General features: G+C 38.7%; 1 protein-coding gene across 1 annotated transcript in view; it reads right to left on the bottom strand.

The window, feature by feature from the left end:
• The window catches only part of HSD17B11 (hydroxysteroid 17-beta dehydrogenase 11), a 35,485-nt gene that overhangs the window by 15,379 nt on the left and 6,537 nt on the right, over positions 1-13,569 (bottom strand). The window contains exons 2-5 of the mRNA XM_049630852.1: positions 12,033-12,140; positions 8,738-8,869; positions 6,871-6,977; positions 763-900 (exon numbers count right to left, since the gene is read on the bottom strand). Of these exons, the coding sequence (XP_049486809.1) occupies positions 763-900; positions 6,871-6,977; positions 8,738-8,869; positions 12,033-12,140 (485 nt within the window). The remainder of the gene's footprint in view (positions 1-762; positions 901-6,870; positions 6,978-8,737; positions 8,870-12,032; positions 12,141-13,569) is intronic.

Raw genomic sequence — 13,569 nt, forward strand, 5'->3', positions numbered from 1 at the left:
GCTTGAGATTCTCTCTCTCACTCTCTGCCCATCCTCACTTGTGCTGTCTCTGTCTCTCTCAAGATAAATAAACTTAAAAAAAAAAACTAACCTCAGAGCTTATCCTTTATAGTTTTATAAGTTTTTAAAAAATGTTTATTTTTGAGAGAGAGAGAGTGCACACAGGGGAGGAGCAGACAGAGAGGTAGAGGATCCGAACAAAGAGGTCTCTGAGCTGACAGCAAAGAGCCCAATATGGGGTTTCAACTCACAAACCATAAGATCATGACCTACGCTGAAGTCGGATGCTGAGCCATATAGTTTTATTTTTTAACTAAGTAAAGACTAGTGCTCACTATGGAGGATAATCTCTAGATTACCGATGATGCTTGTTAAACAGAGTCCCAAGGCCCCTTCCCCACCACTACCCTCTCCTAGCCAAACGCAAGCAATCAACATCTCTGGGAGTCGGACCTCTACATGGTTCCCAAGCACTCCTGGTGAAAGGTATGTATACTTAAGTCAGAAAACCACTGCTCAGGAAAAGAAAAAAAAGGAGGATTACCAAGTTCACCTGAGTTCCTCATATTTATGTTTACATATATTCTCCCCTTCTCTTTGCCTCACCTGCTTTCCCACAATCTGCAGGAGCTGAAATTGAGATGAGCTAAGGGAATTGAATGTCAGGTGTTTTAAGGATTAAAATATTTAAGAAAACCCACGGAATGGCTGATATTCATAGCAATCACCAATCCTTTTGTCGTCATTTCTGTCTCAACTTACCTGGTACTTGCGTTTTTGATGAAGCCAGTATTTATGAAATTAGGGCAGAGACATGTTGTTTTGATTCCGGTTCTTTCTAAGGCAGCCAGTTCTTCAGTCAAAGCTCTATGAAATCCGACAGCAGCAAATTTGCTTGAACTGGAAATAAACAGGCCAGAAGATAATTAGAGAAAGCTGTGGTATCTATTGAATTCAGATGTCTGTTTTCTCTAGTTAAGTGTGGTCCTCTGCCGAGCCTCATGGCCATCAGCTGAGTCTCAGGGGCCAGCCCAGACCTACCAAATCAGAATGTGCATTATGGATCCTCAGGTAAATTTATAGGCATTAAAGTCTAAGAAGCATTGACACAGAACACTTATTGGAGCGAGAACTGAGTGGGTCTTGCTAGGAAAACTGGTAAAGCGTTGGTTTTTGTTGTTGCTGTTTCCGTAAGATTTAATGTTGCCATAGCCTGTTAATTATTTAATACATCCAGGGAATTCCTGGGTAAATTCTCCTGGACAAGTCCCATTTTCCCTTTCAGACTCTGCTTCACTTCCTCAAAGAGGCCTTTCCTGACCCCTAGTCTAAATTATTTCCATTATGTAATAATCTTCAGTTTTACATGACAGCCTGTTTTGGATTTGTGATTAAATACTTGTTTGGGTGAATTTTTTTTTTTTTTTAACATCTGTCCCTCAAACTTGTACTATAAGCTCTGTGACTATTTTGGTTTCCAAGGAATCCCCAGGGCCTACCACAGTGCTTGGCTTATAATAGCTGCTCAAAAAACATTTGTCAAATAAATAAATCAAAATGCAAAGCAATTCTTACTGTCACATCTCCTTCATTTGCCAAGAGAGGCAAATTAATAATATTTTAAGGAGACATTACTTTTCCAGTTAGGTTTTTTTTCTTTTTAAATCAAATTTATTGAGAAATAAATTCATGTATCATATAACTCTCCCACTTGAAGTGTATAATTCAGTGGTTTTTGGAATATTACTGATTTTTAAAAATTATGTGAAAATAGCGGTGCTTGGGTGGTTTAGTCGGTTAAGTGACTGACTCCGGTTTAGGTTATCATCCCATGGTTCGTGGGTTCAAGCCCCACATCAGGCTCCGTGCTGACCGCTTAGAGCCTGGAGCCTGCTTCGGATTCTGTGTCTCCCTCTCTCTTAGTACCCGCCCCACCCCCCCCCTCTCTATTTCTTTCTCTCAAAAAATGAATAAACATTAAAAAAATTTTTTTAATTGTGTGACAATATACATAACATAAAATTTGCCATTTTAACCATTTTAAAATGTGCAACTCAGTGCCATCAATTACTAGATTATTTTTCTATAAGTCTGTATTTATTAGCAATTACACAAAGTAGCTGTAAATTCTTGCCAATTAACCTGTGCTTTGGAAAATACAAAGCTATGCAAAGTTCTCTTTCAACTTTTTTTTTTCTTTTAAACCTTAGACATATACTGAAGGCTTAAAAGATAGATGGCTAGATTTACTCATGAAAAATGTAAATCTTGGGGTGCCTGGGTGGCTCAGTCAGTTAAGCGTCCGACTTCGGCTCAGGTCATGAGCTGCTGGCCGGTGAGTTCGAGCCCCGCGTCCGGCTCTGTGCTGCCAGCTCAGAGCCTGGAGCCTGCTTCGGATTCTGTGTCCCCCTCTCTCTCTGCCCCTCCCCCACTCATGCTCTGTCTCTCTCTGTCTCAGAAATGAACATTAAAAAAAAAATTTAAAAAAACAGAAAGAAAAATGTAAATCTTAACTTGAAAAACCACACAAAAATAATCGCACGTAAAATTGATTACTACACGTCAGGCACTGTCCTCAGTTTTTCCGATGTATTAACTGCATTTGCTCCTCACAACAACTCTTTGAAATAGGTATTACTATGATCCCCATTTACCAAAAAGGAAGCTGAAGCACTGTGGAGGTTGTTGGTTTGCAATCTCCTCTGGAGCTCCTTGAGTACGATCTGAAACTGCCCCCACACCTCCCCTGCACACAGAGGGCGGGGAGAGAGCAAAGAAAGAGGCAGGCCACTCCAGATTGGCAAGTGGCAGATTTAACAAGTAAGGGAACCTGGAGGTTTGTCTTGGGCAGCCGCAGGGTGAGGTCCTCACACCCACCTGCCAGAATCTTACAAGTTTATATACAGGCCTTTTGGGTTCAATCATATATACAACCAGACAGTCACAGCACATTTCTATTTCTAGCCCAAAGGGTGCCTTTGTGTGAGTCAGAAAAACCTACTCCTCTTCTAAAGCTACTTTACTGCCATCTCCTGGAAGATTTTTTAAGTTTAAGGGGACCCGAATATGCACAGTGCCCCCTAGAATTGTGTAGTGTGCAATCTGCACACAAACTGTGTATGCCATTCCTGCTTTGACAACACTTGATGAGAACTTTTGCTTCTGCTGAAAGCACTATCAATAGTTTCTCATACAGAACATGTTCTCTCGGTTTTCATAGCTAAACATTCAGTGGAGTAGAATCAAATTAGAATCAAGAGAGTTACAGGGGCGCCTGGGTGGCTCAGTCGGTTGAGCGTCGGACTTTGGCTCAGGTCACGATCTCGAGGTCTGTGAGTTTGAGCCCCGCGTCAGGCTCTGGGCTGATGGCTCAGAGCCTGGAGCCTGCTTCCAGTTCTGTGTCTCCCTCTCTCTCTGCCCCTCCCCCGTTCATGCTCTGTCTCTCTCTGTCCCAAAAATGAATAAACGTTAAAAAAAAAAAAAAAAAGAGAGTTACAGTATTTACCATGGCAAAGAGGAGGAAGCATGACAGGGCATTCACAGCCCTGTTGGATCCTCTGATTCTCTTGGGTTACCTCAATGCCCGGGGACTAAGAATCTGGCAGAGAGTAGAAGTTCGTGTAGTAGCTGAGTAGCAACACCTGCAGCTAGCTTTCATCAAGGGAAACAATGCCAAATGATGTGAGCCTTTGATGGCCAGGGGACAATCACCTAACCTAAACTGGGTTTGAAAGAGACAATACATGATCTGCATCACACATCTGTTCTGTAACTGCTTCAACAGCTATTTCATCTTAAAAAAAAACAAAACCCCCCCAAAACCCAAAAACTCAATCCAAGTCTATGTTCATTAAAAAAATGTTTTTAAGTTTATTTATTCATTTCAAGGGAGATGGAGAGAGTAAGTGGGGAAGGGGCAGAGAGAGAGAGAGAGAGAGAGAGAGAGAGAGAGAGAATCCCAAGCAGGCTTCCCATTACCAGTGCAGGGTCCAATGTAGGGTTTAAACTCATGAAATGTAAGATCTTGACCTAAGCCAAAAACAAAAGTCAAACATTCAACCAACCGAGCCACCCAGGCACCCCATTTTAGAAACTATTAGAAAACAAATATATGTTAAGAAAAGAAAGGAAAGGAAAGGAAAGGAAAAGGGAGGGAAGGGAAGGAAAGGAAGACAGAAAATATAGATGAACAAAATAAAATTACTTGTCATTACCAAAGAATAACCACTCTCTAGGTGTGGTTCGAGTAAAATGGCTTGATATATATCCTTGCAAACTTTTATTTATTTTTTTCACATAATTCCAGATTTAATAAGTGTCTATATACTTTTTTGTGCCATATTAGAAAATATAGTTACAGGCTTTTTGGGGTTATAGTACATGCCACAAGGTCACATTAGAAAATAAATTCCATCTTTAACGTCACTAAGATATGTAATACACAAATTACAATGCTTAGAATGATTTCTGCCACTGCAGTAAAGTTCAAAGATAATTAGATAACTCTCATTTCAATGGCTTCTGGATAAAGCTACAATGAACTGTTCATGAGAGATCAAAGAGTAAAAACAAAACAAAACAGATAAACAGAAGCACAGTAAGCTCATCTTGACTTTTCAAGGAAAATAAACATTCATGAATTACTTACTATACCCACAGTATATGGGACCCTCAGGTAAAAGATAACTGAATTGTTTCTGGACTATTTCCTTTTGGACTGGATGGGAAAGCCTTAGCTTATGCATACCATGTGACAGAGGAGTTTTGCAACGGTCTAGGGATGAGGCTGGGAACCACACACCCCTCTTGTTGCTGTTGTTACTTAATAGGTATTGAGGTCCAAGTGCAGTAGAGAACACATAATTAGGCATGGTTTCTGACCAGGATATTAACAACTTTTGTTAAAGGAAAATGTCTAGACACTAAAACAATTTATTCTCCTCATCTTTAGTAACCTTAAGGCATATCAAATAATGATTTGATTTGGTTTCCTATGGGAGATGAGTTTTGTGGAAAGATTGTAAAGAGTGCAACTTAAGAATCAGACGTCTTAGGGGCGCCTGGGTGGCTCAGTCGGTTAAGCGTCCGACTTCGGCTCAGGTCACGATCTCACTGTCCGTGGGTTCGAGCCCCGCGTCGGGCTCTGTGCTGACTGCTCAGAACCCGGAGCCTGTTTCAGATTCTGTGTCTCCCTCTCTCTCTGACCCTCCCCCATTCATGCTGTCTCCCTCTGTCTCAAAAATAAATAAATGTTAAAAAAAAAAAAAAAAAAAAAAAAAAGAATCAGACGTCTTAAAATGACCTTGGTCTTCCCTGTCAAATGTCAGTCATTAAGGCTAAATTACTGCATTCTCTGGATAAAAGTTGATTCTATTTTAATTATAGAATATAAGTTTCTTCATTGGTTAACCTACCTAAAAAGTTCAAGCTGTTCCTTGGGCATTTTCAGTAGATATACCTGCCTTTGCCTTAACATATTGGGAAATACTAATATATATGAGTTAATTACTGTGGACCATCTTATCATATTTTTCTTTTTTTTTAATTTTATTTTTTAAAATTCACATCCAAATTAGTTAGCATATAGCACAACAATGATTTCAGGAGTAGATTCCTTAATGCCCCTTACCCATTTAGCCCATCCCCCTCCCACAACCCCTCCAGTAATCCTCTGTTTGTTCACCATATTTAAGAGTCTCTTATGTTTTGTCCCCCTCACTGTTTTTATATTATTTTTGTGTTCCTTTATCTTATGTTCATCTGTTTTATCTCTTAAAGTCCTCATATGAGTGAAGTCATATGATATTTGTCTTTCTCTGACTAATTTCGCTTAGCATCATACCTTCCAGTTCCATCCATGTAGTTGCAAATGGCAAGATTTCATTCTTTTCGATTGCTGAGTAATACTCCATTGTATATATATACCACTTCTTCTTTACCCATTCATCCATCGATGAACATTTGGGCTCTTTCCATACTTTGGCTACTGTTGATAGTGCTGCTATAAACATTGGGGTGCATATGTCCCTTGGATAAATACCTAGTAGTGCAATTGCTGGGTTGTAGGGTAGTTCTATTTTTAATTTTTTGAGGAACCTCCTTACTGTTTTCAAATGGCTGCACCAGCTTGCATTCCCACCTTGCAAACTTTTAAATGCAAGATATATATCTTTTATATACATGCATACATACATATGTATACACGTGTATATATTATATAAAAACAAGATACCCACCCATGCCTGTGTTTATATATTTATACACATACAACTATATCTGTTGTTTCTGGAAATTGGCCAAGCACTGTTGGGGTGTGTGCAACCCGTAGGTTCCTGTTGGCTATGGTGGCCTCACTATATTGCAAAGAATCGTCTTTACAGTATACAGTGGAGCACACCATTACTGTTCCCTGCTTGTGATAGTTAAGTTCTTCAGTTATTACAATGGCAGGGATTTTTAAATGGATAACTATTAGTTTTTCTTTTTTACAATTCCACTATTTAGATGTTTACAACATTTAGAATCCTGGATTATACTTTCTCTTTACTTTGTTTCCACAAAGTTACTTTATTAAAAATTATTAACTTTTATTCATGGTACAAAAAGATTACTCTTGTTGTATAATTTCTTGCTCCTACAAGGGATGAGAACTGCTTTAAGAGCTGCCTTCTAATTGGACAATTTCCCTGCAGCCACCTCTAGAATGGTCAGCCTGGAGGGGATTAATGATTGATAAAGCTATTGTACAAGAGACTGTGCAACTGACTATTTCGGCAACTTCAAGTTTATCATCATTAACGGTAGTTTTCATTAGGGTAAGAAATCACATACAAGCATAGGAACAAATTAAGGAACCACATCCTGACTTACCAATATGCCAGTAAGAAGGGGACCCCAGTATGCCCAGCTGCTGAAGCCACAGTGACAATATGGCCATGATTATTCTTCATCATCACTGGAAGAAATGCTTTTGTAGTCTAGAAATAGTGTTGATTAAGAGACAATGGTATATTGTTATTTCTGATTTTGTAGACCTATTGGGAAGATTTCCAGACAAAACTATACTTTATTAACATTTTCCTAGTATAAAAGAAAAAAAATTTAGATTAACTGCCAAATGTGGCCACATGAGGCAAATGGATAGGATGCCTGGATTAGAAAAACTAAGCAAGGCAATGGATACTGAAAACTTAAGAATCCATTTCACTTAAATTGTGAACTTCTAATATGCCCTGGTCCTCTCTTTACCTTTTGTCACTGATACTTTCTATCATTTCATATATTGAATAGATATAATAATCTATAGTTATCAAAAGAATTTATATGCAATGTGAAATTGTTAGCAAATAGTTTGGTTATGTCATTTACCAAAATACTGAAGTGAACAGCAATCTTCTAGTAGTCACCGAATGCAATAAATATTTACTGAGCACCTATTATGTGATGAGGATTCAAAAACAATTAAGGCAATGCCCTACATTCTAACAGAGGCAGAAAGACAGGCACACTTGTAAGTTATAAAAATACAAAGACATAGGTCAATAATTTGGAAATACTGACATAATACTGCATTTTTACCAACTCCAACATTCTTTTGAGATTATGCTTCCCAAACTGACATCCAAGAAAACTTTAAGAGGCCCTTTCAGGAATGGGCTATTTGGGCAATTTTCAGCCTCTTCAGAAATTCTTTTTTTTTTTTCTCTCTATATATAATCTATAGACCTTGAATGGTGAGATTTATAATAAAGTTTGCAGCTTTGGGGCCAGAAAATACTCAAGGCCTGAGTCTCCTGAGAATCTGAAAAGCAAACTGGGCTCACTTTTAACAGAACCACAGAAGAGGACTTGGATTATCTCTAATTCCTTCTTTCATAAATAAGATCACATAGAGATGTGAGAATCTATTTTATTTTTGTTTTTAATTTTTTTTAAGAATCCAGTTCAAAATTAAAACATATATAACAGCTGAAGTTTATTATTAATTAATTATTATTATTAATATTTTTAAGGGGCGGGGAGGGAAAATGGTTGATGAGATTTGACCACAGCATGAAAATTGACTGGGTGCACCTGTGTGACTCAGTCGGTTGAGCTTCCGACTTGAGCCTGCTTTGGAGACTGTGTCTCCCTCTCTATGCCCCTCCCCCACTCATGCTCAGTCTCTCTCTCTCTCTCAAAAACAAATAAACATTAAAAAAAAAAAAGGAAGAAAGAAAATTGACCTCTTTGGGGGGGCACCTGGGTGGCTCAGTTGGTTGAGCGCCCGACTTTGGCTCAGGTCATGATCTCGCTGTTCATGGGTTCGAGCCCCATGTCAGGCTCTGTGCTAATAGCTGGAAGCCTGGGGCTTGGAGCCTGCTTCAGATTCTGTGTCTCCCTCTCTCTCTGTCCCTCCCCCCTTCTCTCTCAAAAATGAATAAACACTAAAAATTTTTTAAAAAATAAAAGAAAATTGACTTGTTTTTTTTTAAAGTTTCTTTATTTTTTTTTAGTAATCTCTACATCCAACATGGAGCTCGAACTCAAGACCCTGAGATCAAGAGTTGCATGCTCTTCTGGATGGCACCAGCCAGGCACCCTCAAAAATGACCTCTTTGTATGATGTTATCCTTAGTGCCTGGAGAAAACTTCCGTATTGATTTGACACATCTTTATGTCTACTGAAAGCTCCACTTTAAACATAGTCTTTGGGTTTTACAAAAGGGAATGTTCTTGTAAAAGAAGTCATACCTACCCAGAAATGTGCAAGTATATTAACTTCAAAAGTCTTTTCAATCTGAGGGTCTTGTGTAGCAAACAAATCCGATGTGTAGACTACACCAGCATTATTTACTAAAATACTAACATCTCCAATTTCTGCTTTCACCTTTAAAAATAAGACAAATATTTGCATCATTAAGAGTTACAAAGGAAGGTTTGCATACAAGGATCATTAAAGAACTATGTGCTTTTTACATCAGATGTGAAAAAAAGAGTAGTTTTGTAATCTATGTGCCAAAATGGAAAAAAGAACTTTTTAATCTTAGCTACTTAATTTCAAATCAGCTAGACCTGGAAGTCTGGCAGGTAGAAATTTTCTTTTGCAATTTAGTCTCTTGACTTTGCTCTATTTATTATACCCGAGAGGCATCTGGCAAATAAAAACAAAACCGGTGACAAAAACCTAGCATTTATTTTTTAAATACTACTTCAAAGGGTAAGCAAAAAAAAATTAATTGGCAAATGCAGGGACTATATAAGAAACTATGTAAAACTGATTATACCATTAAGCTAGTCACACCTTCTATTGCTTTATTTTTGTGGTCTGTCACTCCATTCTATTGTTCACCAACTATCTTCCCCTGGTGGCAGTTGGCCTATGGGCTGGCAACAAAAGAATATCTTATCTGATATTCTTAAGGTTCTTTGAGTAACTAAGCTTCTTGGTGGTTGGACCCTAGAGTTACAATGCATTCTGTTATACATTGTGTTCTAAATAAAAGCTAACTTCTGTTAGGAGTTACCATTATTAGATAGTGTTGCAGTGTGCTGGGGGACTGAGGAGGACGTGACAAATAGCCTATTAAAGGCTTTAATTGTGCTATGCATTTTGCACGATTTCATTATTTATCTCATTTAATTCTCACAATAATTCTATGAGCCTGCAATTCCTGGTACACTTACTTTAGAGAGGAGGAACATGAAACACTGAATGCCTGTTTCTTGCCCTAGATCACATGGCTACTAAAGGTCACATGGAGCTGAGACTCTCCCAGATCTTCTGACCTCAGAGCCCAAGACAAGCCTCAAACCTCAAACCTCAAACAGAAAGGAAGCCAGGAGGTGGAATACCCATCAGCAACCCAGCAGGACATGATGTAACAACTGCTGAAGGCTTGTCAGACAGAAATGAATTTCATCAGGTTGTATTTAAATTATTAAAGAGTCAAGCTAGGGGTGCCTGGGTGGCTCAGTCGGTTGGGCGTCCGACTTCAGCTCAGGTCATGATCTCGCGGTCCGCGGGTTCGAGCCCCGCGTCGAGCTCTGGGCTGATGGCTCAGAGCCTGGATCCTGCTTCCGATTCTGTGTTTCCCTCTCTCTGCCCCTCCCCCGTTCATGCTGTGTCTCTCTCTATTTCAAAAATAAATAAACATTAAAAAAAAAAAATTAAAAAAAAAAAAAGAGTCAAGCTAAGGTATTTGGCCTTTGATCAACACTATTGGTATGTATACCCACATCTCTAGCACAAAATGAAAACTGTTGTTCAGAATAATGCCCCTAAGATATTGAAAAAAACAGGACATGTATGTGGTTGAAATGATGGAGCTGCTATAACGCTTTCAAAGTAACAGGACTTTGATTCTTTTACACTGTCAAAGCATTTACCCAGACACACTTGTCCCTTCCTTCATACTTGAGTTCCCCATCTGCATCTATTGTCTCCCCACAGTGTGAATGTCTGGTTTGCACATTTCTCAATAATGGAAGCAAGCCATGGGGAGTCTGGGTGGCTGTAGGTTAAGCATCTGACTTCAGCTCAGGGCATGATCTCACACTTCGTGGGTTTGAGCCCTGTGTTGGGCTCTACGCTGACAGCTCAGAGCCTGCTTCAGATTCTGTCTCCCTCTCTCTCTGCCCCTCCCCCGCTTATGCGCATGCTCTTTCTCTCTAAGATAAATAAACTTAAAATTTTTTAAAAATAAAAAAGAAAGAAAGTCATGAGTTTAAATGGTCAGGTGACATAAAAATGTTCTGATACTAAAATAACCACATCAAAACAACTTCAGAATATCTGATAATCACATGTCATTGTGTATATTCTGTTTAAACATATAGTTTATCCTTGAGCAATTTCAGTAAAAAAAACAGCATGGTTAAAACACATGGAATAGGTTTAAATAATGAAATTATCTTTTCCAGAACAGCTTATTCCAAGATGAGTCTAGAAGTGATTACTGTGTGCCAGGCACTGATATAAAAACTTTACGTCATTAATTCACTTAATTCTCCTAACAACCCTGAGGTAGGTGCTGCTGTGATCCCCATTTTATAATTGAGAAAACGTAGGCACAGAGGGGTTAAGAAATTTGCAGTGATACACCTAGTATTAACCGGAAGCATGTAGGTCTCTATGAAGGAAAACCATTGTTAATTTTAGGTAAAACAGTTATTAAGTGCAGACTTTTCTTACCTCCAGGCCCTGCTCTTACTGTACTCCCTTCCAGGAAAGCTATTTCCCACCACTAGCCTGGGTCATTTCTACTTATTGTTTTGTCTAAGCTCAGGCCTCACCAGTAATAGAGGCATCAGTTTGAAATAAAAGATTACAATTCAAGAATAGAAGTTCAAAATGTCCTCAAACTCAAATTCCCTAAACAAAGAGGTTCTCAAGGCTGCTTGAATCAGAATCTTTATACTGTGCTGAAATCAGATTTTCTGGGGGTGAGGTCCAGGAATGTGTATTTTAAGGAATTTGCCCAGGTAATTCTACTGATTCTTCTTACTATCGTAGTATTTAGTTAACAAATATATGTATGAATGTGTTCAGAGTGAAACTCCATGATATATATACATAGCACATCTCAGTTATATACAGAAAAAGCAAATAATGCTTTATAGAAATCTATCTATGATCAAAGCCTGATAAGCAATTAAATTTATCCTAACTCCCTAACCCAGTTCTTTGGGTGTCAGAAGACCCTGTCAGTGTTTCGCAGTGTCATCCAAGAATTTACCTGTAGCAGAATTAGATGGGTGAGGTGTGGGTGTGTAAGGTATTATACATGCAGATTCCTGGGCCCAGCCCTTGATTTGCTGAAAGAAACCTTTGGCATGTCTATTTTTTAAAAAGTTCTCTGGAAGATTCCAGAACACACCAAAGTCTGGGAACCTCAGTTCTAGATTCTAGTTCTGGGTCTGCCATGAGCTGGCTGCCCAACCTTGGGCAAGTCACAAAACTTCTGCTACTTTGTCTGCATCATGACGAGGTCACCTCCAGAATCCCTCCTAGCTCTGACATGATACGATCCTAACCAAATGTAAAATTTCACCTTCTTTGCAGAGCTGTAAATATCTTCTCGATTACTGCAGTCTACCACAAAGGCATGAGCCTTCGCACCCAGTCTCCTGCATTCCGCAGCTGTGTCCTCAATCCCATGCTAGGAAAGGCAACAACAAAAAAAAAGAGAACAAAATAAATAACATGAACATATATCAACAACTGAAAATAATGAAGGATAGTCAGGTTGTTTGAACTAGCATTTGGCAATAATTTAACTGGATGCATTTTTGGCAGGGATGCAGGTACACTTTGCTCTCACTACTTTGACTAGCTCCTTTTATTCTGAACTGAACTTAAAGCAACCTTTTTTAAGGAACATAAAAATCTTGGACACCTGAGTGGCTCAGCTGGTTAAGTGTCCAACTTAATCTTAGGTCATGATCTTGTGGTTTATGAGTTCAAGCCATGCATCTGGCTCTGTGCTGACAGCTCAGAGCCTGTAGCCTGCTTAGGATTCTGTCTCTCTCTCTCTCTCTCTCTCTCTCTCTCTCTCTCTCTGTCCCTCCCCCTGCTTGCACTAGGTCTCTCTCTCAAAAATAAACAAAAAAAAAAAATCTTAAAATACTAGTTTTGTAGTCATGAATTTTACATACTTTGTGAATATATGCATGTATGTATTCCATTTCAAGATTTTAAAAAATAACATTAAGCTTTTTTTTTTTTATGTCACTAAAAAACTATTCACGTACATTTCCGGCTGCAAAATAAACAGATAAAGGGTTAATTACAGTTCATTCATCCATTCATTCACTCATTCCTTTAACATTTTAATTTTTAATCACGGTGCTTGGAAGAACCTGGTGGACACAAATATGAAGGAAACAGAGAATAGACCTTAGCCAGCTCACAGTGTAGTAGAAAGAAACCTAAAATAAGACTTAGGTGGGACATATGAAATTGTTAGTGTCAGAATAAAGGACTGAATAATGGCAGTGTCATAGGGTTCACATTAATGCATTGTGGTAAGCATAATAACAGAACAATATACAGAGAGTTATGGGAACACAACAAAGGAGGGACATGCAATACAATTCTAGAAGAGGTACCAGAGTTGGATCTTAAGGGTGAGTAGAACAGCCAGGTAAAGAGAAGGAAAAAGGCATGCCGGGCAGAGTGTAAACAAAGGGATGGATAGGAGAAAGGTCCAGTGGGAAAAAATATCAGCAAACTGGTGTTGCTGAGTCATAAAGTTCAAGGCCAGCAGGAGTCCAGATTAAAGGGCATTGTATGACATACTAAGTTTTATCCAAAAACTCAGTGGGGAGCCACTGATTAAATTATGGACTCAGATTTGTTATCATATAGTTAGTATTACATGTCATGTAATCAGTATTATATTGATTACTCTTACTAAAGTATGGAAGACAGATTTTAGGGGTCAACACTGCAGGAAGAGAGAAAAATTAGTAGGCAGTTCCAATGATTCAGCCAAGAGATGATACAAGTTTAATTGTGGCACTACTAGAAAGAATGCAGAGAAGAGAATGAGCCTTAAAATATATCTTTAGGAGGTAAAATCAGCAGGA

This window comes from Panthera uncia, chromosome B1 (assembly GCF_023721935.1).
Source record: "Panthera uncia isolate 11264 chromosome B1, Puncia_PCG_1.0, whole genome shotgun sequence".
Taxonomy (NCBI): domain Eukaryota; kingdom Metazoa; phylum Chordata; class Mammalia; order Carnivora; family Felidae; genus Panthera; species Panthera uncia.